Source organism: Acanthamoeba castellanii (genome assembly GCF_000313135.1).
Source record: "Acanthamoeba castellanii str. Neff unplaced genomic scaffold scf7180000084757, whole genome shotgun sequence".
Lineage (NCBI taxonomy): Eukaryota > Discosea > Longamoebia > Acanthamoebidae > Acanthamoeba > Acanthamoeba castellanii.
In genome coordinates, this window is record NW_004457453.1 from 109,302 (window position 1) to 133,154 (window position 23,853).

The following is a 23,853-nucleotide window of genomic DNA, read 5'->3' on the forward strand; positions in this document are numbered from 1 at the left end:
TCCCAATGAAACCACACGAAGCAAGCAGGGGACAAGGGAAAGGCTTGGCCTTTGGTGTTGTGTTGGTGACCAAGTGGTAACGAATAATAACTTACAGCGAGCACGATCTTCCTGCTTGCGTGGGCCGCTGGTGCGACCAGCAAGGGCTGCAGCCTTCAACCTATGCCTTGGTTGTTGTTCTGAACACCAGTGGTAAGGGCAGCGGCGTGAGTGCGAACCCAAGGGAGCGAGTGTGGTCTGTCGCTGTTACAGAGAAGTGGGGGGGGGCGTACTTGGGCTTGGCGCCCTGCAGCGGAGCGTCCTTGATGCCCAGAAGCTTCCACAGCGTGTTGCCCCTCCTGCACGCGCGAGTGTCGTGTTGGTCAATCTGTGGCAAGTGCGATGCATTTGGGCGGAGGGGGAGGCGGGCGGGGCTACTTGACAGGGCTCAGGCCAAAGGCCTCGCAGCGCTTCTGCAGGATGGGCTTCTTCTGGATGATGCTGTTGAAGCAGATCACCTTCTTCTTCTCGCCGTACTTCTCCACGATCGACGACGCCACATCCAGCTCGGCGTCGTGGTCCTCCTCGTTACTGCGCCACACATCATCAGATCAGGCTCACACGTGTCGTTGGTCGTGTCGTGTCGTTGGTCGTGTCGTGTCGTGTGGCGCGCTCACGTACGTGTTGAAGAGGCCCGTGAGCACGATGTGGTCGGACTGCGTCCGCTCGATCAGCTCGAGCACGTCCTCCATGGTACAGAACATGGCGTTGCGGCCCTGCGAGGTGAGATGCGCCTCGGCCGCCGCAAACTCCTCCGGGGCGTCGGTGACGAACAGCACCACCGGGCACTCGGAGCGCTCCGTCTCGCGCTGCTCGATCTGCTGCCTGCTCCACAGTAATCCATCAGTGTGCGGCTGGTTGAGTGTGTGTGTGTGTGTGTCGTGTGTGTCGTGTGTGTGTGTGTGTGTGTGTGTGGCGTGTGTGTGTGTGTGTGTGGAAATGACCTCTTCTTGTCCTCGACCTCCTTGCGCTTGCGCTGGGCCTCCTCGCGGTACTCGGCCTCCTGGTCCTCCTTGCGCTGGGCCTCCTCGATCTTCCGCATCCGCTCGCGCTCCTCCTCGTGCCGCAGCTTCCTGAACCGCTCGCGCTCCTCCTCCGCGATCCGCTCCAGCCGGGCCGCCTCCTCCCTCCGCCTCTCCTCCTTGCACCGGGCCGCCTCCTCCTCCTGCCTCTGCGCGCTCTGGGCCTCCTCCTGCATCCGCGCCTCCTCCGCCTCCGCTTCGGCCCTCACCCGCGCCTCCTCGTCCAGCTTGGCCCGCGCCTCGGCCTCGGCCTCGGCCCGCAGCCGGGTCTCCTCGGCCTCAGCTTCCCTCTGCAGCCGGGCCTCTTCGTCGCGCAGGGACTGGGCCTCGGCGTCGAGCCGCGCACGCTCGGCCTCTTCGGCGGCCTGGGCGGCGGCGACGGCAGCGCGCTCGGCAGCCTCGCGCTCCTCCTCCTCGCGCCGTACGCGCTCTTCCTCCTCCAGCCGCTCCTGCTCGATCCGGGCGAGCTCCTCCTCCTCGCGCCGCCTTCGCTCCTCCTCCTCACGCTGGATCGCCTCCAGCTCCTCCTGCTTCTTGCGCAGCGCCTCCTCCTGTGTGTTGTGCGTGCCGTGTGCCGTGTGCCGTGAGTGCGTTGAGAGTTAGGAAAAACAGTCACAGGCTAGGGAGTCGTACTCGGGCCTGGATGACCAAATCGTCGTGCCTGCGCTTCTCGGCGCACTCGGCGTACTTGTGGAAGAGCGTTGCGGTGAAGGCCAGGTTCAGCTTACGGTTGCCCTGTAGTGTGCGTCGTGTGCGTGTGTTCAGTGTTCAGTGTGTGTGCGCGCGCGTGTGTGTGCGGTGTGGGCAAGGATGCGGGTGGGTTAGAGTATGTATATGTCGGAGCGCACCTGCACGATGTCGTAGGGGGTCACGAACGGGTTGCAGCCCAGCTTGAATGCGTTGGCCACCACAAACTCGGCGCGTTGATCCTACAGTCCCGTGGTGGTGAGTTTGCAGAAGAAAAGAAAAGAAAAGAAGGCAGAGGCGTACAAGATCGGGGATGTTAAGGCCGTCGAGGCTGCACATGTCGGGCGAGATCTGGTTCATCAGCACAATGTACGCCTCCGAGCCCTGGCGCGCGAGTGGAGAAGAAAAAGCTGCAGTCAACAGACTGTCATCGAAACTGTGCGGCGCAACCAACGTCATCGTCATCACGAGCTTCTCTGCGTTGAGGGAGAGAGAGGCCGCACCTTGATGTCTTCGCCAAAGTTGCGGACCTCGGGCACCTTGGGCTCGACCCGGTGGAGCAGGGCGTTGAACCTGCGGGAGGAGGAGGAGGAGGAAGGGGAGGCGGTGAGGCCCTGCGCGGGTTCAGGTTGGTGCGCGTGAGTGGGGTGCTGCACCATCTCAGGAGGGCCATTTCGGGGGACTTCTTGGCGCTGGAGGCAGTGGCCGTGGCCGTGGCTTCGATATGGGCGCCTTCGACCGACGCCACGTCGGCCTTGGTCATCTCGGCCTCGATGAAGTACTCGGCCATCTGCACCTCGTTGACGCCCCGCAGCAGCTCCAGCTGTGTACGGTACGTGCGGCGAAGTGTCCCTTAGCATGCGTGCGGCCTTGCGTGTGCGGTCGTGCGTGTGCGGCGCGTTTACCTTGAGGAGCTGCCAGATGAAGGCGAGGATCAAGTGCTCTTGTTTGTCTACGAAGTCCTGAGGACCGATGTTGACAATGTTGCAGCCCTGTAGACCAACACAGCGGTCAGCCAACGCAGGTAGCAGCCCACAAAGAGGGGTGGTTTGGGGCGTACGGCTTCCTTGGCGGCTTCAATGGCGGCGTTGTGGTTGATCATGACGTTGAAGATGTCCTTTGCCCGCAGGTTGGTTTTCCTCTTGTCCATGGTGCCGGGCGCCACCTTTTCAATCAACTTACTGCTCACATGTGTCAGGCATGGTCGTCACGTTGTGAGCGAGCAGCGGCACGCCTCCGCAGCACGGAATCGAATCGATTCATACGAATTGAATTGGAGAGAAAAGAAAAACAAAGAAAAATAAATAACAGAAAACATGAGGGTGTAGTGGCGAACCAGAGAAGGATGCCCTTGGAGACGACGTCGAAGAGATCTTTGGAGTCGGGGTCCATGGGGAGCATGTCCTGGAGATCGGGGTCGCCCGCAAGCAGCTGGTTGGTGCGAATGCAGAAGGCCCTCTTCTCTCCCGCCGTGTAGGAGTGGTAGGTGCTGCCCATCACCATCATCGCCTTTGTTCCCTGCTGTTCCTGCGGTTCGCCCATCTTATCTACTGTCCTTTGTCTTTCTCTAATTCTACTTCTTCTGACCTCTCTTTGGGCCGTGTTGTCTTCTTGGCTTGCACTCAACCCGCCTGGTTTGCTGTTGTTGTGTCTAGATCAATAACTTGAGGGCAGGAGGCTTCAATTTCCTTTTTCGCAGATATAAACCTGAATAGGAAAATAAATAAACAATAAGTAGCAACATTTATTTATGTATAAATAAATGCAAGGCCATGGCGCCAGGGCAAAGAAGGGACGCCACGAGCAAGACCACTCTCTTGTATATTTCTTCTCTCAAAACTATCAAGATGCGGGTAAGTACGCGGGAGGGTCAGAAGAAGAAGGCGTGTAGCGGGAGCGGCGAGCGTTCGTTCTCTCCTCGACAGCAGAAGATCTTTAGGCGGGAAGGACGAACTTCTTGCCGTACCACTTGCTCTGGATGTAGTAGTAGAAGAAGTCCATGTACAACACGGTCTGCACGAACCTGCAGGTGTGACACACACAACAATGTCAGCCAAAGGGACTCGACTAAGGCAACACACACACGACACACGCACACACACTCTCCGATCGTGATCTTCTGCAGCGTATCACGCAGTGCGCCGTGGTGTGTGTGGTGTGTGTGTTGTGTGTGTGTGTTGTGTGTGTGTGTGTGTGTGTGTGTCGTGTCGACTTACCCAGCGATCCAAACGATCCAGTTAGAATAGCCTGGCTCGGTGGCGAGGCGGTAGATCCAGTTGAGGAGGTAGAACGCGCGGTAGCCGCCCAGGGCGAAGATGTAGTGCGAGGTGAGGGTCTCCACCTCGCCGGTGCGCTGGAGGAGGAAGAGCTGCGGCAGGATGGCCAGCGCCTCGAGGTAGATGGAGAAGGCCCACAGGATCTCGAAGAACGAGAACTCGGGGTTGAACACCAGCGCCAGCAGGAGCGCCGGACCGATGAGGAATACCACGCGGAACGAATCGTGCTCCCTGCAGCGGTGGACGTCGAAGAGAAGAGAAGAGAAAACGATCAGACGGAGGCACTTGCAAGGTGCGCACGCTCTATGCACTTGCTGCGCTCCACCGACCACGAAGGTGGGCGCCACTCGAATTGAATTGAAATGGTGCCTGGAAGATTGAATTGTAGCATCGCTGCAATCTATGCTGAACGACCACACACTGCGGGGGGGGGGGCAGCGAAACACGGGGCAGGGCGTACTTGTCGTAGGAGTGGCGGTACTTCATCCGAATGAAGTAGATGATGGCAAAGGAGGTGCCGAGGAAAATGATCTTCATGATGGAGTTGTAGAGGGAGGAGAAGTTCCAGAAGATGTCGAGGTAGCGTGTCACAAACACCAGCGCATACATTTCCTGCGTCTTGAGCGAGACGCCTGCACCATAGTGAAAGAGATGAGGGCAGAACTACTTGGTTGAGAAAGGAAGGCAAATATGTTCATCGATTCGATTACCCGCGCATGATTTGGTGGCCCTGATCTTCCAGAGGAGCATAAGGATGCTCGACAGGTGCATAAGATCGCCAATGATCCTGAAGATATTCATCCTCGTCGTGCAGATGGCGTCAGTCTTGTGGCGTAGGTCACTCGCGATTTGCCACTCTGTCCGTTGCGAGTGCTCAAAGTGGTTTGGTGAGCTGGTGACGTGTGCGGGATTTTTTTTTGTTTTTTGTTTTTTGCGGTCAGGAAGGCTCCTGCCCCACGCTTGACGTGATTGAGCTACGTGGGCTATCAAAGATCGAAAAGAAATCGTTAGAGATCGGGGAGGTGCTGAACTGGTGTAGCTTGAAGAAGTCTATCCGTCCTCTGATGACTGCATTGTCTCAAGGATTGCTGAGTGTTATTTTCCTTTTCAGCTCGGCAACTCGTGGAGAATGTGCTGACTCCCCAAACAGACACTTGCGTCGTCCGTCGCCGGATATTTGCGGCCACCCTCTAGTTGGCAAAATCTGACATAGAGAGCCAGAAATCGAACGATACGAATCAACATCAACATGGGGCTCTGCAAATGTATGAACATTACAGACCTCTTCTGTTTTGTGCACAAAAAGGCAGTTTGCCAAGGTTGCATCTGCCCTGAACACAAAACCGTACGACACGTCATCACCCAATCGTTCTACGCAGAAAGGGTGACTAATGGCGCCCCATGTGATTTGTTCTTGATTTGTGATTGCTGCCAAAGTGTCCCATTGATACCTACGTGGCATGGCTTCAAGATCCCGAGTACGAACCGCCCGTATGCCACATCTGCAAGGACCCCGTCACTCCCGACAACGTTCTCCGTCTAACCTGCCTTCGTACGTCGCCCTCCTCTCCTCTCTCCCTATCTCTTCTCCTTCTCGTGCTGCTCGTCTGGAGCTCTTGCTCAACGTGGGGCACTCCTGTCGAATGCTGGCCGTGCGTTCTCGTGCACAGATATGTTCCATCCCGAGTGCATCGACGTGCACTGCGCCTCCTTCCCACCAAACACAGCTCAAGCGGGCTTCACCTGCCCCACCTGTCAGGTTTGCTCCTCCTCCTATTTCTTCTTTTTCTTCAAGTCCGCCGTCTTTGTTGTTAGTAGCTCATCACAGTCACCTTGTGTGGCTTGGCCGTCGCTGTAGAAACCGATCATCCCGCCACCCGGGTCGTCTTCGCCGCTGGCGCAGACCTTGCTGAAGCATCTGGACAACGCTCCTTGGCTCGATACCATCAAGCCCAAGGTAACCAGGCCCTGCCACACCATCTCCTCTGTTGTTGTTGTTATGCCACGTCGTGTCGTGCAGTGTGCGCGAGACTACACACTGCCTGGGCGGTGTATTTTCGTGCCATTTCATTCCTGCGGTGCGATTGTGGCTCTCACACTGCAGCGTGATACATGTGCGCCTTAGGCGGACGGGCACAGGGACCATGTGGTGATGGAGCTGGGCGACATGTCGGCCATCCAGCACGAGCTGGACGAGGACAGCTACCTCGCGCGCAGGCTCGGCCTTGGGCCGGAGCCGCCCTCGAACCCGGGCTCGCAGGATCTGGCAGGCTTCGACATCGGATCCAACAAGGCGGGCGGGTCCCTCGAGGGCATCACCTCCCGCAAGGCCCCGCTCCGTGGCCCGCTCGACAGCGGTGGCCCGGCCGACCCCTCGTACGACGTCGATGACAACAAATACGAAAAGCACTCCATCGGCCAGCTCTGGAAGAACCTTTCCACGTACGCCTCCTCTCCCCATCACACACGCACGCACGGCGCACACGCACCACCGCACAACACACACGCAACACACACGCGCGCGACACCCAGAACTGATCACGCGCACACGACAGGCCGGAGACAAAGAAGATGAGCCTGCCGCCACCGTCAACGGCACCAAAGAAGCCGCCGCGTCGGATGCGGATAACGATGAGAAAGATCCTCTTCCTTTTTGCCATCCTCTCCACCCTCATGACCGTCGCCATGCTCCACTACTCCCTCGGCTCCGCGCCCGAGGTGTGATGATGTGCGTCTGGCATCGATGATGACATTGACCGAGAAAGATGGAATCAAGCCGCTTACTACACATTTCAATTCATTGCATGGTTGATCTAGGCAGCATTTTGTCAAGTGGTCTGGTTGATGATGCCGTAAAGAAGAAGAAGAGCTACCATGGTGCTCCAGCGAGGTACAGGCACTGAGGTGGCGTGTAGAAATTTTTATGCAATGCTAACAATGGGAGAGGGCCTACGCGTCGAGTGGAAAGTAGTGAAGTAGAGGAAGCTCTTGTAGTGTCAGACGCACCTGCCGACCTCGGCTCCAAGAGCCTCGAGGATGTCCAGCAGCTCGCAGTGGAGGGCGACCGTGGCCTGAGGAACTTGGCCCTGCGTGGCGTGGAGAGCGAGCCTCATCATGAGCCGCGTGGCCGTCAGCAGGAGGCGGTTGGCTTCCTGCACTGCCGCTTGGCGGGTGGTCTGGTCGGTCGAGTTGAACTCGGGCTCCTCCGCGCGGTCGAGGCTCGAGTCGGACTCAGGCTCGTTGGTCCAGGCGGCGTCTTGGTCCTCCGTGTTGCTGCTGTCCTTGTTGTTTGCATCGTCGGCAGAAGTAGAGGCCTCCACGTCATGGACGTTGGTGGCGCTCTCGTCTACGCGGATGGGAGAGGTGGCCATGGGGTCAACACCGAGGGTGTGGCGGCGGGGACGGAGGATCATTCGGCCGGGAGATTGATGGATGCTCATGTGTGCTGCTTCTGGCGGCGGTGGATGATGCTGTCGTTCTTCTTGTGCCGCTACACTTTGCTATTCTCCTCCCCCGTTGAATGTTCATTGGTCCCTCTGAAAAAGTGTAGCGGCTTCGCACAGAGTAGTGGCTGAGCCATTACCTCCGCCTTACGCTCAGCTCAGCAGCTGCAGTTCTCATCTTGTGGTATGCTCCCTCTGGCTGCCTCCTTCATCCTCTAAGTGACGGACCAAAGGTCACCTCGCTCCAGCCTCCGATCTTTCCCTTTGTTTCGAAGAAGTGCCACACCACTTTTTTTTTGTTCTTTTTCGTTTCTTGTTCTACACGGCAAAGATGGAAGAGATGAGGAAGCAGAGCGCGCAGGAGGAATCAGATGATGACTACAGGCCCCAGGACGACGTGGAGGAAGAGGACAACGAGGTCGAATTCACGGCCGACGATTTCGAAGCGGAGGAGGAGCATGATGAGGATCGCGAGGCCTACCTGGCACGAGAAATACATGGTGCGCGTCCATCAATCTTCATCCACTAATGCACAATCCTCTTTCCACCATCACACTTCAAATTAACATTCGATTCTTCAAGGCCTGAGGCACAGATCGGGAGAGGGAGTCAGCGATGAAGATGCCGCCGTCATCCAGGAAAGCGCATCATCGACGGCAGAGACGATCAGTGGCGGAGGGAGGCCGAAGAGGGGTGCGGCCGTGCGAGCGAGCGAGGCGATCGCCAGGGAGAGCGCCAGGAAGCGGGCCACCGCGCAGAGCTCGGGTCGGAGTGGCGTGAGCTGCACCGCGGCCGTTGCCTTTGTGCTTCTCCTGCTCATCCCGGCCTTCATCTACTCGCGTACGTCCAAACACCGATCGTGTCACGCCAAGGCACACACACACGGCTGACTGTCGTGTGGTGTCGTATGACGTGCTTACAGTCTACAATCCCGCCTACGCGTCGTTCGCTGCTGGGGGGAACTGCGGCATGGACTCGAACCGATTTGCTCAGGAGCTCGATGCGCAGAAGGTACAAACGGAGCTCCTCCAGACTTGACGAGCGCACATGTACTGAACCTTTGGTGCCCCCACCTCCGTTGGGCGGGGACCGACACGCAGTATACGGAAGTGCTGCAGTACAGCAAGGCCAACTACGCGACCGAACCAGCCCTGGCCAACGTCGACCAGATCAGCAATGTCCTGTTCGGCAAGCGGGTACGGGACGCGTTATGCGTGGTCGTCGGTCAGCCGCAGCCGCTAAACGAATTCCATTCTCCGCCTGTCCACCCGCGCAGGCTTCGCAGCCTGTGGTGATGCTATTTGTGAGCAGCGACAGCGAAGACCGCAAGCAGGTCATGGTAAGGCCCACAGCTAAAATACGCGACACGACACGGCGACGTACATGACACACGCCGCACCAACTCACCACCTTCTTGCTCGTCTGTGTTTATCGGCAGAACGACTTTGTGGACGGTCTGGCGCGCATCTATTTCAACACGTCGGATATCAATCCGGCCGCCTTCAGGTTCAACGCCGGGCAGGACCACACCGACATGAAGAAGCGCATCACCTCGCAGCTCAGAGAGTGCGGCCGCGGTCTGTTCGCTGCCGACGCGAGCGTGATGCTGGACCACTTCGACTTCATGGAGACCGCTCTCGAAGATGGCGTCTCCTTCATCGAACTAGGTACTAGGCCAGACGCACCTCCGCACCACCCAAGCCGCCTCGCTCACGCGACACGCACACACACACCAGAAGATGGTGAGCGGTTCTACACAGACGACTCGACGTTCATTGTGATGGACACGCTGAAGGAGGACTTACTCCGACGCTTCATGCACGATCCCGCGAACCAGGCCAAGGCCAAGGCCGCCGTCGCCAACCAGGTGCAGATCAAGCAGAGCCCTCGATGGACGAAACGATTTGGTCAGCGGGTCCAGGATGTATTTGTCTTCTAAGCCCAAAGAAAGAAGAACTGCTCAAAACAACAGTCTTGCTGGTGCCTTCTTCAGTAACCAACAAGAACTGGAGCTAAACCAAACCTGATGAGCATTTTATGTACATTCTCAAACAGATCCAGTGAGACAGAGTGCTCTAAAGATAAAGTGGGAATGGAGGGAGTGTACCTTTGCACAATTTCACAAGATTAGGAAGGGTCTCTTACTTTAGCAGGGCATGCCCCACGTCCTTTTGAGGCTTCTTCGATGAAGGCGAAATTTCGAGGTTGCCCCAATAAAGACCAACAAGGCAGACTGTCAGCTCCGCTTTCGCGCTCTCTCAGTGACGCACAGAGATTGACAATCAAATCAATCAATCAAGCAGTCGAGGCGAGATTAGGTCGCAAAGAAAAGGGGCAACCACACAAACGCCATGCACGCTCCTCGCACTTCGAACAATGCACAGCCGCGCGGAGGTAAGGCCACCGCTGCCGGAAAATCTTCCAAGCCGAAATCTGCGGCTTCATCTTCTTCATCTTCATCGTCCGCGCCATCTGCCGGCCCTTCGAAGAAGATGAAGAAGCAGCAGCAGGGCGCCACCAACGCTGCTGCCACAAACGGCAGTGCGCAGCCGCAGAACGCCGACGGTAAGAAGAAGCAGAAGAAGCAGCAGCCCCAGCAGAACGCTGACGGCAAGAAGAAGGCCGCACCCCAGCAGCCCCAGCAGAAGAAACAGCCGAACCAGCTGCCTGCCGTCCCTTCCACGAATGCCAAGTTCGTTTTTTTCCCTCTTCTCTTTCGTTCTCTTTTTCGCGCAGTTAATTATTTATTTTTCCTTTTTTGTCGTATTGGTATTTTCTATTTTTATGTATTTGTATTTATATTTATGACTGGTACAGGAAGACGCAGACGGCACCGAAGAAGGAGCAGACGAGCGCTCGGCGCGGCTTTGATATCGTGGAGCCCGGGCAGCCGGCCTACACCACACACGTCACCCCCGTCTCCTCAACCCCCGTCGTACGCAGTCCCCTCTACACTTGGTTTTTTTTTGCATTTTTACAACTTACGGATCGGGTCGTGTGTGTGTCGTGTCGTGTCGTGTGCTGTGTGTCGTGCGTGTCGCCAGGTTTCGGCCAAGGCCCGACGAAGAAAGCAGAGCAAGCCAGCCAAGCCGAAGGCCAAGCGACGACAGCCCCAGCAGCAGGAAAAGACCGCGCCGGCGGTGGCTGCGGAGGCGGAGAAGCAGGGGGCGCCTGTGCAGGCCCACGCCGCCGCCGAGGCATCGCCCAGCGGCGCTGTTGTGTCCACAACGGCCGCCGTAGTTGCGGCGTCGCCCAAGGCCGAGCCCAAGCCCAAGCCCGTCCGTGCCAAGGAGGCCCAGCCAAAGCCCCCTGCCGCCAAGGGTGTGTGTGTCGTGTGTGTGTCGTGTGTGTCGTGTGTCGTGTGTCGTGTCTCATCGCGTGCGCGCTCGCCGATCTGTGCAGGCAAGAAGGGAGCCAAGCCCGCCGCTGCCGCTGCGCCCGCCTTGGCGACAGCCAAGGTCGCGCAGTCCCAGTCTCAGCAGCAGCGCAAGCGATCGCCGTCGCCGCGCGGCAAGGCCGCCACGTTCACCATCCAGGAGGACTTCATCGCGCCCGGTTCGCCCGCCGTCGTGCCCGTCGCCGCCGCCAAGAAGCAGGCCGCCGCCCAAAAGGCTGCCAAGCCGGCCCAGCCCGCTCCCGTCAAGAAGGCCCAGCCGCAGCCGCAGCCCCAGAAGAAGAAGGAGCAGCCGCAGAAGAAGAAGGACACCGGGGTGCCGGCCGACGTGCTCAAGGTGCTGCAGGAGCTGCGCGAGCTCGACGCCGCCAAGAAGAAGCCCGCCACCGCCAAGGCCGGCGGCAAGTCCAAGTCGACGACCGCCGCGACGGCCACGACGACGGCCGATGCCAAGAAGAAGCCGGTGACCGCGGCGGCGGCGCAGGCCGAGGCGGCGGAGAACCAGAAGCAGAAGAAGAAGCAGATGGAGGAGGAGGTGGCGCGCGCCCGCCTCGCCGCACGCCAGGACAAGCAGCAGCAGCCCAAGCCCAATCCCAAGCCCCAGCAACCCAAGGCCCAGCCCAAGGCGCAGGCGCAGCCCAAGGCCCAGCCCGCGGCTGCCGAGGCCGCTGCCAAGGCCGACGTCGGCCAGGAGGAGAAGACGAAGGAGACCGAAGGCTGCCGCCGCCGCTGCCGCCGCTGAGGAGAAGACGAAGAGCGAGAAGGCCGAGGCCGAGGCCGAGCAGGCGCGCAAGCAGAAGGAGACCGACGAGGCCGCTGCCGCCGAGGAGAAGGCCAAGAAGGAGAAGGAGGAGGCCGACGCTGCTGCCGCAGAGGAGAAGGCCAGGAAGGAGAAGGAGGAGGCCGAGGCCGAGGCGGCGCGCAAGCAGAAGGAGGCCGACGAGGCTGCCGCTGCGGCGGAGGAGAAGGCCAGAAAGGAGAAGGAGGAGGCCGACGCCGCGGCGGAGAAGTCCCGTCGCGAGGCCGAGGAGAAGGCCAAGGCCAAGAAGGAAAAGGAGGAGGCCGACGCCGCCGCTGCCGCCGCTGAGGAGGAGAAGGCTAAGGCCGACGCCGAGGAGAAGGCCAGGAAGGAGAAGGAGCAGGCCGACGCCGCCGCTGCCGCTGCTGCCGCCGCGGAGGAGGAGAAGGCCAAGGCCGACGCCGAGGAGAAGGCCAAGAAGGAGAAGGAGCAGGCCGACGCTGCCGCCGCCGCGGAGGAGAAGGCCAGGAAGGAGAAGGAGCAGGCCGACGCCGAGGCTGCGCGCAAGCAGAAGGAGGCTGAGGAGGCCGCCGCGGCCGCTGAGGAGAAGGCCAGGAAGGAGAAGGAGCAGGCCGACGCCGAAGCTGCGCGCAAGCAGAAGGAGGCTGAAGAGGCCGCCGCTGCCGTCGCCGCCGAGGAGCAGGCCAAGAAGGAGAAGGAAGAGGCCGACGCCGAGGCGGCGCGCAAGCAAAAGGAGGCCGACGAGGCCGCCGCCGCTGCGGAGGAGAAGGCCAGGAAGGAGAAGGAAGAGGCCGACGCCGAGGCGGCGCGCAAGCAAAAGGAGGCCGATGAGGCCGCCGCTGCCGCCACCGCCGCCGCGGAGAAGGCCAAGGCCGAAGCCGAGGCCGAGGCCGCGCGCAAGCAGAAGGAGGCCGACGAGGCCGCTGCTGCGGAGAAGGCCAAGACCGAGGCGGAGGAGAAGGCCAAGAAGGAGCAGGAGGAGGCCGAGGCCGTCAAGGCCACTACGGCGCAGGCCCAGGAGGCTGCGCCCGCTGCCCAGGAGGCGGCCGCCACGCCCACCGAACTGACCGCGTCGACGTCGTCCGACGCGCTGCCGGCCGTCACCGAAGAAGACGAGAGCGCCGCGTCCCGCCGCGGCTCGTTCATCTTCCCGAGCGGCAAGAAGGCCTCCGCCAGCCGTCGCATGCCCCGTATCAAGCCCAACGAGCCGGTGAGCTCCATGACACGACACACGCACACGACACACGCACGCACGCGACACACACTAACCTAGTCGCATCTGGGTGGGAGCAGAAACTGTTGGAGCTGGTGGACCCGTACAACATGACTGAGTCGCAGGTCGACCCGAAGCTCAAGGCCGAGCTGGGCGGCCAGCCCTCGGTCGCGGCTGCCGTGGCTGGCGGCGTGGCCATGCCCGGCATCGGCGCCATCGTGGGCGGTCTCGGCGCGCTCAAGGGGTCGCTGCGCAAGTCGCCCGTGGCCAAGGAGGTCGCCGGCGAGACCAACGGCACGCCCGCCGCCGCCGCCGCCGAGGTACTGCATTCCTCGCATTCCGCACGGCGCACGACACACACCACTCACCGCACACGCACACACCTCACACGCGCACACACAGGAGCCTGCGGCGGAGGCGCAGCCGGAGAAGCCGGCGTGGATGTCCAAGCTCAAGTCGCGACCGAGCGGCAGCCTGGCCTCGTCGGCCAGCGAGACCGCCGCCACCCCTGCCAAGCCCGAGGGCGACAAGCCGGCCTGGATGGCCAAGCTGGCCAAGGGCCGCACCATGGACGGCCTCGTCAAGGAGATCCAGTCCGAGCAGGCCGCCACCGCCACCGCCACCGCCACCACCCCGGCCGGCGCTGCGTCGCTGGCGTCGGGCTCGGGCGCTAAGACCGTCTCGTCGCCTCCGGGCTCTCTGAACTCGTCGGGCTCGGGCGTCAAGACTGTGTCGCCGCCGGGCTCGCTGAACTCGTCGGGCTCGGGCGTCAGGACCGTTTCGCCAACGCCGTCGCTCGCGTCGTCGTCGTCGGGCACGTCGCTGAGCTCGTCCGGGTCGGCGACCAAGACGGCCGCCGCCGAGCCCGCCGCCCCGGCCTCGCCCCAGCCCGGTACTCACCTTTTTATGATATTATATTATATTTATTATATTTATGATTACCTTTTTTTTTCTTCTTTGTTTGCGTAGCGGCTCATGAGTTGCTTCTCTTGTGTGTCGGTGCGTTTCAGGTGCTGGTACCAGCATCGTGCGTTCCTACGCTGACCTCAAGGCGCGCGTGAACGTCGACGACCTCGATCTCACACAACTCGAGGTACGTAGAGTAGCCATGTCACACGACTCGGCCGGTGATGGTCTGTGTGCCGTAACGAATCGCTAAACTTTGTTTGCTTGCTTGTTATAATATTGTTTTGTTGTGGCGTAATGCTTATCATCATATCAGATATACTTGTCCGATGCCGAGTTTGCGACGGTGATGGGCTGCTCGAAGGCCGAGTGGCCCAAGCTGCCCAAGTGGAAGCAGTCGGCCAAGAAGAAGGCCACCGAGCTCTTCTGATCGATCGCCAGGCAATCCGTACTGGAAGCCCCAAACGTTGTTTTGTCCCATAAAACGTACAAAAAACAAAAGAGAGAGAGAGAAACCCATCGTCAACGCTGGAGAGGAGCAGAGACAAGCGACAGGTTGGTCCGTCCGGTGGGGCACAGCGTGTTGACCGGACATTGCTGCGTTGCGTTGCTCTCCCGTCAGCCACCACTTCACTTGGTGTAGAGAGTAGGGGAGCTCGTACGGCGCACTTGGGGTGTGTTGGCGTGCAGATCAGTTGCCCGAAGCCAACGAAGAGGTTGTTGATGGTCTTCCAGTGCTCCCGCGGCAACCACTCCTCCAGTTGCTGCACCCCCGCCCAGCTTGAGAATCAGATCCGCGAAGGCGTGCATCGAAGAGGTGGTGGTGGCTGCCGCAGAACAACTTACCTTGCGCGTGGCTTCGGGGGTGGTGGAGCGGACCCAGCCGAGGCGGTTGCTGATGCGGTGGACGTGCACGTCGACCCCAATGCCCTCCGTCTTGCCCCACGCGTACTGCATACAGAGATGCGACATCTTCGGCCCCACACCCGGCAAGTCGGTCAGCCCTGCCATTGCCGTGTGATACACACACGACACACTGTTCAGTCCTAACGATCTGATGTGGGGGGACTATCAAAATGTTAAGACCTTTGAACGTGGCTGGAATGTCGTCTTGGTGGCGGGTGTGCAAGATCTCGGCCACCTTCTTGATGTTCCTGTTCGCTGCGTTCAGCCAGCCGCGGAGCACTGAAAGCCGTCATCGTGTGGGCTTGAGGACGTACTTGGCCTTCTGTGTGAAGTATGTAACGGGCTTGATCAGCGCCGCTATGTCCTCTTCAGGCGTGGCCATGACGGAGGAGACCTGTAGCACTCGACCGATGGTTGAGCCAATCAGCACAGTACCGCACAATAACAGTGTTGAATGCATGTCTCGCAAATCGGCCGTGATGAAGTGAATAAAGATGCATCGAATAAAGTCACCAGAAGAAGGGAAGGGGATGGAATGTACGTTGACCCCGCCAGCTAGACTGTCCTGCAGCTGGCGCATGGCCTTGGCCGTTGCCTGGTCTCTCGTCTGACTGTGCAGGTTGTAAAGGTTGGAAAGGTTGGAAAGGTTGGTTGGTTGGTTGGTTTAGCGGAGAAGACAAGGCGAAAGGAAGAAGACCTGGACAGCATGAGGCCCACTAAGGTCTGGAAGCGCTGGACTTGGGGCGGGGCGGTGCGATTGGCCATCGACCCGCAGCCCATGGTGTCCACCGGCGCCTTCGCAGTTGACCGAACGCGTGGTGTGAGGTAGGCAGCCGCTCACTCAAAGCCCACCCCAGTCGCTCTTCATCATGGAGGGAGGGGAACCTTGTGCTCTGCTCGATATCGTACGATGCGATCCCACACCTCCTGCCAGCCCTCGGGTCCGGGCCGTCCGCCGCAGGTCCGGCCCGCGCTGCTACTACTCGCACCCTTCCACAGCAGCTGCTGGGCCACACGACCTCCTTTCTTCATCTCTTCTTCTTCCTCCTCTTCTTCTTCTTCTTCCCTCTCTTCTTGTCGCTTTTGTGTTTCTTCTTCAACCTTCTCCTTCTCGTTCGTCGTGGGCTCTTCTTCGGCCTGGGCGTAGCCGATCTCGAGTCGAGCCCGGCCCTTGTCCTCTTCCTTGGGCTGCTTGGGGGGCGGCCTGCTGAAGAAGGAGAGGAGGTTGGCTTGCGCGTAGGACGTCTGTCGTGGCAACTTTGTCGGAGGTAGGGCGGTCTCGTTGTTGTTGGAGGTTGGGGGTTGTGTCAGTTGTTGTTGTGCAGGGTCGCTTGTGGACCTCTTGCGCTTCCCCGCGACACTCTTGTTCATCTTTCTTCTCTCCACACCAGCTGTGCTAGTGTTGGCGCTTTGGTCTGTCGCAGCTCGCCGGGCCTTCAACAAGGCAGAGCGAAGTTTCGCCCTGATTTCTTCGGATTGGCTTGGAAAATAAGACACATTATTTTAAGAGGGAAAATAAGACACATTATAAAATAAGACACATTTTTTTGGGTCGCACCTCAACTCTCCCCTATATCCTATGACCATAAAGACAGAGTGATAATATGTTTTCATATTACCTGTAATTTTTAACTCTGTTTATGGTACACATCATCGTCATCATCGAATGGGTTGATTGTGAGGGTGATGGTCTCCATGTCGCCCGAGGACGTGGCGCCTGGACCCTCCACCGCCAGATGACCATGCTCCTCCTCTAAACAGTCGCGGTCATCACCCCCTTCGAAGGTGCTCCTGTTGTCGGTCGACAAGTTCAGGTCGTCTTCGGTTCGCGGCTTCTCTTCGGCCTGCTTGACCAGGGCCGACACGTCGACCCGCCTGCGCTTCACGCCCTTCACTCGGAACAGCAGCAGCGCCGAGAAGACGATGCACACGAAGTTGGTGCCGAACAGGAGCAGGGAATAACAACAACAAGAAGAAGAATGTGTTCAGGTTACTGTGTGTCGTGTGTCGTGTGTGTGTCGTGTGTGTGTCGTGTGTGTGTCGTGTGTGTTGTGTGTTCGGCGTTACCCTGCAACTCGTTTCCCAGTCATCCGTGGCGGTTTCGTCGGTCAGGCGTTGCATGAGAGCCTGCGCGAAGTGCATCCCGGCGTTTGCGATGGGCGGCAGCAGCGAGGCGCTGATGGCCACGCCCACGATCGGCGAAGAGGCCCCACCCCCTGCAAAGCGCAACTCTGACGTTACTCACAAGCTTGGTGTGTGTGTGTGTGTGTGTGTGTGTGTGTGTGTGTGTGTGTGTGTGTGTGTGTGTGTGTGGGATCTGGAACGAAGAGTGTAAACATCACCTGCGATGGCAACGGCCACAGCCACACCGGACGGTATGGCAATGCCTATGCCTGCCACGCTCGCCCAATAGGTGCCTCGGCTCTGCATCCCCGCCGAGCGGCAAACGCAACCAGATTAGCACAACCACACATGGGCAAAGAGCGAAGAGCGAAGAGCAAAGAACGAAAAGCAAAGAACGAAGAACGAAGTATCTAGTATCGCCTGTGGTGATGATGGTGCGCACCTCCTGCTCGTCGGTTTCCCATAAACCGGGGAAGACTGAGGTGCCCAGGCCCCAGAAGAAGCCGGTGAGGAACACGAGGAGGGTGCCCGCCAGCTCGTTGATGAACCCTCGCCTGACCATGGACCACTCTTGGATGGCCAACCCGAGCGCCACGGCGACGATGGGTCCCATGAGGGGCGAGATGAGCATGGCCGCGACGACGACGGCCCCCGAGTTGGTGGTCAGGCCCAAGCATGCGATGACAGCCGCCGACAGCACGAACACCAGGTAGTCGAAGGTGAACACATTCTGGGCCTCCACCATTCGACAGATCTCCTCCACCGAGTACCGGTCCGTTATCTGTAGTCTGAGCGTTTGCGCCAAATGGAAAGAGACAATGATGAGAGGTCACACAACAAGAGGGAGCTGCGTGGGGTGTTGGTGTCGTTCGAACCGCTTGCGCAGCGGCTTCTTGCGCACGTTGATGCGCGGAACGGTGATGTGCAAGGCCACGATGTCCACATGCCCGAAATCTTGCCCCACCTGTTGAAAAGAGTAGAAGAGATATTTATGATAAATATATATAAAAAGAATTGGTTATTTATTCAAATAATGAACAAAAAAGAAGTGGTTATTGTTTATTCAAATAATGAACAAGAATAGAACAAAGAGAGTGAAAGACAGGAGAAGGGGTCGTACGCCGAGGGACTGGAGCGCGTAGAAACACTTGCCCGTGGCCTTGGGGGTGACTCGGAAGACCACCAGCTTCTCCCGCTTGCCCTCGAAGATGGACAATCCATAGACGAACGGCAACCCGCGCACGGTGTGGATGATCTTCTTCGTTCGGGCCTTGTCCTTGTCCTCGCTGAAGGGCAGCACCACTTGAACCTGCCGCGCAGCCATAGTGGCGAAGTGGGTGGGGGGGTGGACCTGTTGTGTTTGTGTTTCGAGCTGCCCCTTGCCCCCTGGCTTTGACCACTCCCACAAGCTCCAGAGGGTCCGACAGGCGTCCAGACCTTCTCCATAAAACTCCTGAGAACTGACCAACAGCGACACGACCCGCACAACTTCCGAGGAAAGGCACACTGCCATAAAGTTTGGTTCCCGCGAATTTTGCAACGCCTTTCGAGGGCTTGCGCCGCTCACTTGCAGGTCACACCCGACACACGGACCGTGATCAAGGTGTCAAGATACGGGGTTTCATCCCATGGGAGTTGGAGAACTATGCGATTTCAAGATGCCCACAGTCATGTACTCTCTATAATTTCATTAAAACTGTAATGTGTTACAATTTAACTTTGAAAACCACCAGCTCAAGAACGAAGGGGAGAGGCAGAACCTGTGGGGCTCACCCGTTGAGCATCTCCGGCCAGGAGAGCGCGGTCTGGCACGACGGGCAGGTCCCGGTGGTGGGCAGCAGCACGTCCGGCTGGTCGCGCAGGAACCGCTGCGCCCAGCAGAGCATGTGGCCCTTCTGCTTGCACGACCGCTTCAAGCAGCGCAGCTTCAGCTCGTCCTGGTTGACAGTGCAAACGAAAGTAGTCAGCGCACACGCAAACCATTCATGTGCGGTGGCGGTGGTGGTGTGCACCTCCTTCATCACGGTCCTGCACAAGCAGCACAGCGCCTCCCGTTGCGTTGTACTGGTCGTAGTGGCCGTTGTTGGTCTTCGCTCGGCCTCGCCGTCCGAGCTGTCGGGACTGGAGGCCTCGTCGCCGCTCCCGTCGCTGTCCGAGCCAAGCGACTCGCTGTCAGAATCTGGCGGAGCCGCGAAGAAGAGCACAGACTTGAGTTCAGTCGAGCACAAGCCTGACTCAGCAGTAGGGATGTGACGAACGCACCCTGAGCATTGGTGTTTGATTTGTACAAGGGCTCGATCTGAGCCAGCGACCCAATGTTGACCTTCATGTGGCGCGGCGGTGGCGGGCACCCGTCGAGGAGCTGATGGTACTCCTAACAAACAAATAAATAAATAACACATTCACGGTTGTTATCAGCGTTGGCCTGGCAGGCGATGTTGCTGCGATCCAGACCTGAGTGAGCCAGTGGATGACCAGTGGGAAGCGATTCCAAGGGGTCACGTGCAGCAGCTCAAACATCAACCTGTGTGGCGGCCGACAGTGGAGAAATGGTTCGGGTTGATGGGGCACACAAGGTGGAGAGACAAGCAAGCACGGACGGTACCTCAACCGGGCCTTGAGCATGTGTGGGCTTCCGAGCTTGGTGAGGTCGCGATGCGAAAGCGCCTCCTTGATACGCCTGGCTGCCCAGGACACGGCGCACACAACACGCAACGCACCGCACGTGTTAAAGAAACGGGATTTACCAACACTGAACGTGGGAGTAGCTGGTGTACATTTCTGCGGATAGGTCCAGCCCCACTCGAAGCGCAACGCAGCCGTCTTGGAAGGGAAGCCGTACACCACCATCACCATCTCCCTACGCCCAGAGGCAAAAAAATGCTCTTTAGGTTTTTACAAAAAATTAATAATAAAAAAATGAAATGAGACTTACCAGGGTCGCTTGGTGCGCGTGCGCTTGGCGCCCTGCACGAGCTCGCCGTTGTGTTGGCGGATGCGTCGCGAGGGATTGACCGTGAAACCGATGTAGGTGTGCCGTCGGTACGCCTCGTTGCGCGAGGTGAGCAAGTAGCACCCAAAAAATCGGCGCGGGCCTTCCCTCTCCTCCGCCTCGTCCTCCTGGCCTTCCAAATCATCATCTTCATCGCCATCGTGCTCCATGTTTGTTTTGTTGTTTTTGCCTTCGCGCCAAAAACGTTTTCTTTTTCTTTCAACTCAATTTTTTTAACATTTTCTCTCCAGAGGCAGATTCCGGACCATTGCTGTGGAAGCATCACTGCAGAGGGAGCTGGATTTGGTGGTAAGCACTTGGCACGCATAGAGCAGCATGCAGCAACCAGGGTACGGGTTCTCCACGTACTAACTTCACCATTCACAACGCCAATTTGACTCAAATGTCAATAATTTACCTTGATTCCATGTAGAGGGCCGACGTATCAGGCAGCGGCGTCCTACTATGGAAATCAGCAACAGACATGGGACACCAATGCCTGGGCGGCCTACTACGCGGCCTGGTAACTTCCCCCCCCCCGGCGCAATGGCGGGCAATCTCTGCGATTTTACGTAACAAATGGACCTCGACATTCGCGCTCATCGCCTGGCCATCTTGTCCGCACGAACAGGCAATCACCCCAGACCGCGCAGGCCCAGCCAGCGACTGCGGCTACCACGCCTACGAGTGCTGCTGCTAACCCCGGTCAGCCCCAGGGCTATCAAGCTCAGCACGCCGCAGCGTGGGCAGCCTACTACCAGCAGTACGGCATGACAGGGTACGTCACCTCCCAATCCTCATCAGAGCTCTCGGTCCGGGCCGTTGGGGCCGTGCAGTCGTGGGAGGGCTCTTGCTGACTGGCCTGGCGGCCGTCGTCGCTTCCAGGTACGGGAGTCCCGTGCAGGCCGGGCCAGCAGCCGCCTCGTCAGCGCCCGCGGCGGCAAGTACCGCCAAGGCGGCGGTGGAGATGTACGACCCGACCCAGCCCACCACCACGAGCTACGTGCAGCCCTCTGGTACGTGTGTGGCAGTCTTCTGAGTGAGTACACACACGAGTCCCCTTCTGATGAGGACTCGTGTGTTGTGGCTTCGCATGCACCAGCGCCGGCGTATTTGAGCGCTGGCTCTGCTCAGCCTCAGCCGAAGGTCTCGTTCCAGCTGCGACCCAGCAACCCCTCGTACGCCAAGTAACGTCACCTCGTCTGGAGCCTGAAGCACCTTGTTTTGCCCGCAGCTGGAAAAACAATCGCAAGAAGTACTCACCTCGGGCTGTTGGTTGCACACCGAACAGGGTCGTTGCGCAGGGCAAGTTCCAGCCAAAGACGCCGGTCACGTCTACGCCACAGGCCATGCAATCCGCCGGTGGCAATGGGACGGCCAGCACGGCCAGTGGCTGGCCGCCAAACCTGCGTGCCTATGTGGAGCGAGCCTTTGCCTCGTGCACCAGCGACCAGGAGAGGAACGAGATGGAGACCGTGCTGAAGAGGGTCATCAGCGAAACGATGCAAGACGGAAGCATGTGGACCAAGAACTGGGACACGGAAGCGCTTCCCAGGTATGAAGAGCCCACACACACACACACACACACACACACACACACACACACACACACACACACACTTGACTCTTGTTCAAGAGTGTTGACGATCATCGATGGCGAACCCGCGCAGGCTTGGAGCGGAGCAGCAGCAAAAGAGACCCGCCGAGGCCCCCAGCCCAAACGCTGCTGAGAAGTCGCGCAAGAAGATGAAACCAGAGCCGAAGAAATCAAAGTAATCGTTGCCCCCCCCAATGGCTTTTATTCGTGGTGAGACGGCCTAACGTTTCCCCTCTTTTGCGCCGGTCGAACAGACAACTGCAGCTGATGAGCTTGGAGGGAGGTAACGACAGGCGTGCCCTGCGAAGCGCTCGCTTTGCCGAGGTGGGGACGCAAGCGCCGCGTCGGCGGCGCAGCAATTCCTCGCAGCCGTCCGTGGCCCTGTACGTACTCTTGCGCGCACTCACCGTTCTTTGGTTCTGATGGTTGCCCCGCTGAATGAGTTACCCACGCTCACATGCGTTGTGGCTAATGCGCTCCCAGTGATATGGACGACCAAGACTGGGAGAGAATGGTGGTGCGAGGAACATGCACTACTCTCGAGAAGGAATACCTGCGCCTTACCTCTGTACGTCGCTCCTGACGCCTTTTCTGGCATTAGTCTATCATTTATCTTTCTGTTTATTATCATTTTCTTTTTTTTAAGGAGTTGTGTCTCGCCGCGTGATTTATTAATATTTCTCCTTTTCCTTCCGTTGTGTGCAGGCTCCCGACCCATCCACTGTGCGGCCGGAGCCCATCTTGAAGAAGTGGTTGAAGGCGCTGCTGGACAAGTACTCGCAGAAACCGGATTACATCTACACTTGTAATCAGCTCAAGGCCATCCGTCAAGATCTCACGGTACACCGCCATCCTCTCTCTTTTTCCCATGTACGGGTCCTACGCACGAACGGTCACGCTCACGCAGTTCATGTTCATCTTCCTTTGCACCAGGTACAACACATCAAGAACGGCTTCACCATCAAAGTCTACGAGAAACATGCGCGTCTTGCCTTGCAAAACGTACGTCTTTTCCTGTTGGCTCGCGCAGTACGCGAGGTGGACAGCCAACTCACAGTTCAACGGCGCAACCAAACAGGGCGATGTCTATGAGTTCAATGCCTGTCAATCCCGCCTGATCGAACTGTACGACGAAGTAGAAGACCAGGGCAACGTCGAAGAATTCACCGGCTACAGGATACTCCACTCTCTATATTCCAACTCCATGGCGGACGTGGCCTTCCTCATGGCCGAGCTCACCCCGCGAGAACGAGAAGCTCGGCCCATCGCGCACGCCCTCGGGGTACCCTGCCCCACCACACACGCACACACACGGCAACGCTTTGGTTGTGAGACTTTCAATGGTTCACGGTGTTCCATCATGATTGCTGACGTTTGGTCGTTGACAGGTGCGAGCGGCGCTGGCCATGTCGGACTACCACAACTTCTTTAAACTGTATAAACAAACGCCCAACATGGGCGCTTACATCATTGACCTTTTTATTGAGAAGATGCGGATCACGGCCCTCAAGACCATCTGTAAAGCGTACGCTTCCGCCTCTCTCTCTCTCTCTTGTTCTCTCCCCAACTCTGTGCTGATGTGTTTGTTGCTTTGGCTTCTTCGTGCCGCGACGCAACGCAACGCAACACGGCGCGCGCAGGTACCGACCAACGATCGATGTGAACTGGCTGCTGTCGGAGCTCGCGTTCGGCAACAGGAAGAAGACGGGCCTCCTGTTCCTCAGAGAGAACGGCGTCGTGTTCGACGCCAAGGCCAAGACCGAGGTGGACACACGCGCCTTCTACGCGGCTCTCATCGCCAAGCACCCCGATCGACCAGAGTCCTGAGCCATGGTTGCCGCCGAGTCATCGTTCACCGCCCTTTCTCTTTTGCATCTGTCTTCGTTTTGATGTTGTGTTGTGTCGTGTGCTGTGCTGTGTCGTGTGTTGTGTCGTGTGTGTCGTGTTTGCAGCACTTTTTCGTGTAGAGAGAAAATGAATTTCTTCTATTTCTTTTTTGTCTGACTCCGGGCAGAAGGAAAAGGCCCAAGGGTGTGGGGCGGTTGTGCCAAAGTGAGTAATCGACCACATCATCCACAATGGTATGCTTTTGAGAATGAACCGCACTTTTTGCGCATATGCTCTAAGGAAGCTGTTCTTTTATTACAGCAAGACTGCTGCGCCGCTTTGCGCTACACCGGCCAATTAATTATCATTAGCACCGGCCAATTCGCTAATCATCTCGTGCTCATGATGCAGGGCGTTCGCTGGACTACCTACACGCTCTCTCCCTTCCGTCAAAAGATGTTCCCCGGTTTCTGGACCGGTCTCATCCCCCGGCAGATTAAGAGGTGGAAGTACAACTTCCCCCGCGTCGCCCCCCCGATCCTTGCCGGCATCGCCATCTACACGTGGGGCAACTGGAAGCACGATCAGATCGCCCGCTCGCACTGGTACTAGGAGCACGAGTAGATCCCCTGACGCGTTCAGACGAGTTCTACGATGCACCTGAAGA

General features: G+C 58.5%; 9 protein-coding genes and 1 pseudogene across 9 annotated transcripts; 4 read left to right on the plus strand and 6 right to left on the minus strand.

The window, feature by feature from the left end:
- Positions 1-160: 160 nt before the first annotated feature.
- On the minus strand, positions 161-3,290 carry ACA1_208130 (calponin domain containing protein; the record flags this gene model as incomplete). The annotated part of the gene is made up of 13 exons (XM_004339904.1): positions 161-179; positions 273-338; positions 418-570; positions 661-864; positions 984-1,612; positions 1,695-1,796; positions 1,910-1,990; positions 2,052-2,132; positions 2,252-2,321; positions 2,405-2,571; positions 2,654-2,740; positions 2,809-2,929; positions 3,085-3,290. 13 exons carry the CDS (start codon positions 3,288-3,290, stop codon positions 161-163), a joined length of 1,986 nt encoding a protein of 661 aa, XP_004339952.1.
- Positions 3,291-3,683: 393 nt separating this feature from the next.
- ACA1_208140 (ER lumen proteinretaining receptor-like protein) lies at positions 3,684-4,825 on the minus strand (the record flags this gene model as incomplete). The annotated part of the gene is made up of 4 exons (XM_004339905.1): positions 3,684-3,771; positions 3,965-4,255; positions 4,485-4,656; positions 4,735-4,825. The coding sequence occupies 4 exons, from the start codon at positions 4,823-4,825 to the stop codon at positions 3,684-3,686; spliced, it is 642 nt and encodes a 213-aa protein (XP_004339953.1).
- Positions 4,826-5,696: 871 nt separating this feature from the next.
- On the plus strand, positions 5,697-6,748 carry ACA1_208150 (uncharacterized protein; the record flags this gene model as incomplete). Its single annotated transcript, XM_004339906.1, has 4 exons — positions 5,697-5,783; positions 5,883-5,981; positions 6,150-6,466; positions 6,580-6,748. The coding sequence occupies 4 exons, from the start codon at positions 5,697-5,699 to the stop codon at positions 6,746-6,748; spliced, it is 672 nt and encodes a 223-aa protein (XP_004339954.1).
- Positions 6,749-7,020: 272 nt separating this feature from the next.
- ACA1_208160 lies at positions 7,021-7,464 on the minus strand (annotated as a pseudogene).
- A 334-nt stretch (positions 7,465-7,798) lies between these two features.
- On the plus strand, positions 7,799-9,406 carry ACA1_208170 (uncharacterized protein; the record flags this gene model as incomplete). Its single annotated transcript, XM_004339907.1, has 7 exons — positions 7,799-7,967; positions 8,050-8,307; positions 8,390-8,478; positions 8,568-8,663; positions 8,744-8,806; positions 8,906-9,134; positions 9,228-9,406. 7 exons carry the CDS (start codon positions 7,799-7,801, stop codon positions 9,404-9,406), a joined length of 1,083 nt encoding a protein of 360 aa, XP_004339955.1.
- Positions 9,407-9,959: 553 nt separating this feature from the next.
- Positions 9,960-14,170, plus strand: ACA1_208180 (villin headpiece domain containing protein; the record flags this gene model as incomplete). Its single annotated transcript, XM_004339908.1, has 9 exons — positions 9,960-10,159; positions 10,285-10,402; positions 10,512-10,788; positions 10,870-11,543; positions 11,578-12,831; positions 12,915-13,154; positions 13,237-13,726; positions 13,845-13,927; positions 14,057-14,170. 9 exons carry the CDS (start codon positions 9,960-9,962, stop codon positions 14,168-14,170), a joined length of 3,450 nt encoding a protein of 1,149 aa, XP_004339956.1.
- A 1,343-nt stretch (positions 14,171-15,513) lies between these two features.
- On the minus strand, positions 15,514-16,017 carry ACA1_208190 (uncharacterized protein; the record flags this gene model as incomplete). The annotated part of the gene is made up of 1 exon (XM_004339909.1): positions 15,514-16,017. The coding sequence occupies one exon, from the start codon at positions 16,015-16,017 to the stop codon at positions 15,514-15,516; it is 504 nt and encodes a 167-aa protein (XP_004339957.1).
- A 257-nt stretch (positions 16,018-16,274) lies between these two features.
- On the minus strand, positions 16,275-18,094 carry ACA1_208200 (uncharacterized protein; the record flags this gene model as incomplete). The annotated part of the gene is made up of 6 exons (XM_004339910.1): positions 16,275-16,535; positions 16,714-16,862; positions 16,989-17,070; positions 17,213-17,558; positions 17,646-17,734; positions 17,891-18,094. The coding sequence occupies 6 exons, from the start codon at positions 18,092-18,094 to the stop codon at positions 16,275-16,277; spliced, it is 1,131 nt and encodes a 376-aa protein (XP_004339958.1).
- A 445-nt stretch (positions 18,095-18,539) lies between these two features.
- ACA1_208210 (GIYYIG catalytic domain containing protein) lies at positions 18,540-19,932 on the minus strand (the record flags this gene model as incomplete). The annotated part of the gene is made up of 7 exons (XM_004339911.1): positions 18,540-18,707; positions 18,783-18,949; positions 19,033-19,132; positions 19,225-19,294; positions 19,376-19,454; positions 19,548-19,630; positions 19,706-19,932. The coding sequence occupies 7 exons, from the start codon at positions 19,930-19,932 to the stop codon at positions 18,540-18,542; spliced, it is 894 nt and encodes a 297-aa protein (XP_004339959.1).
- A 264-nt stretch (positions 19,933-20,196) lies between these two features.
- Positions 20,197-23,798, plus strand: ACA1_208220 (SAC3/GANP family protein; the record flags this gene model as incomplete). The annotated part of the gene is made up of 14 exons (XM_004339912.1): positions 20,197-20,285; positions 20,394-20,540; positions 20,648-20,778; positions 20,865-20,940; positions 21,054-21,317; positions 21,433-21,534; positions 21,614-21,742; positions 21,843-21,927; positions 22,065-22,199; positions 22,293-22,361; positions 22,390-22,641; positions 22,748-22,884; positions 23,000-23,123; positions 23,598-23,798. Coding segments are annotated over 14 exons (1,941 nt in total), but the record flags the coding sequence as incomplete, so codon positions are not given.
- Between the last annotated feature and the right edge of the window lie 55 nt (positions 23,799-23,853).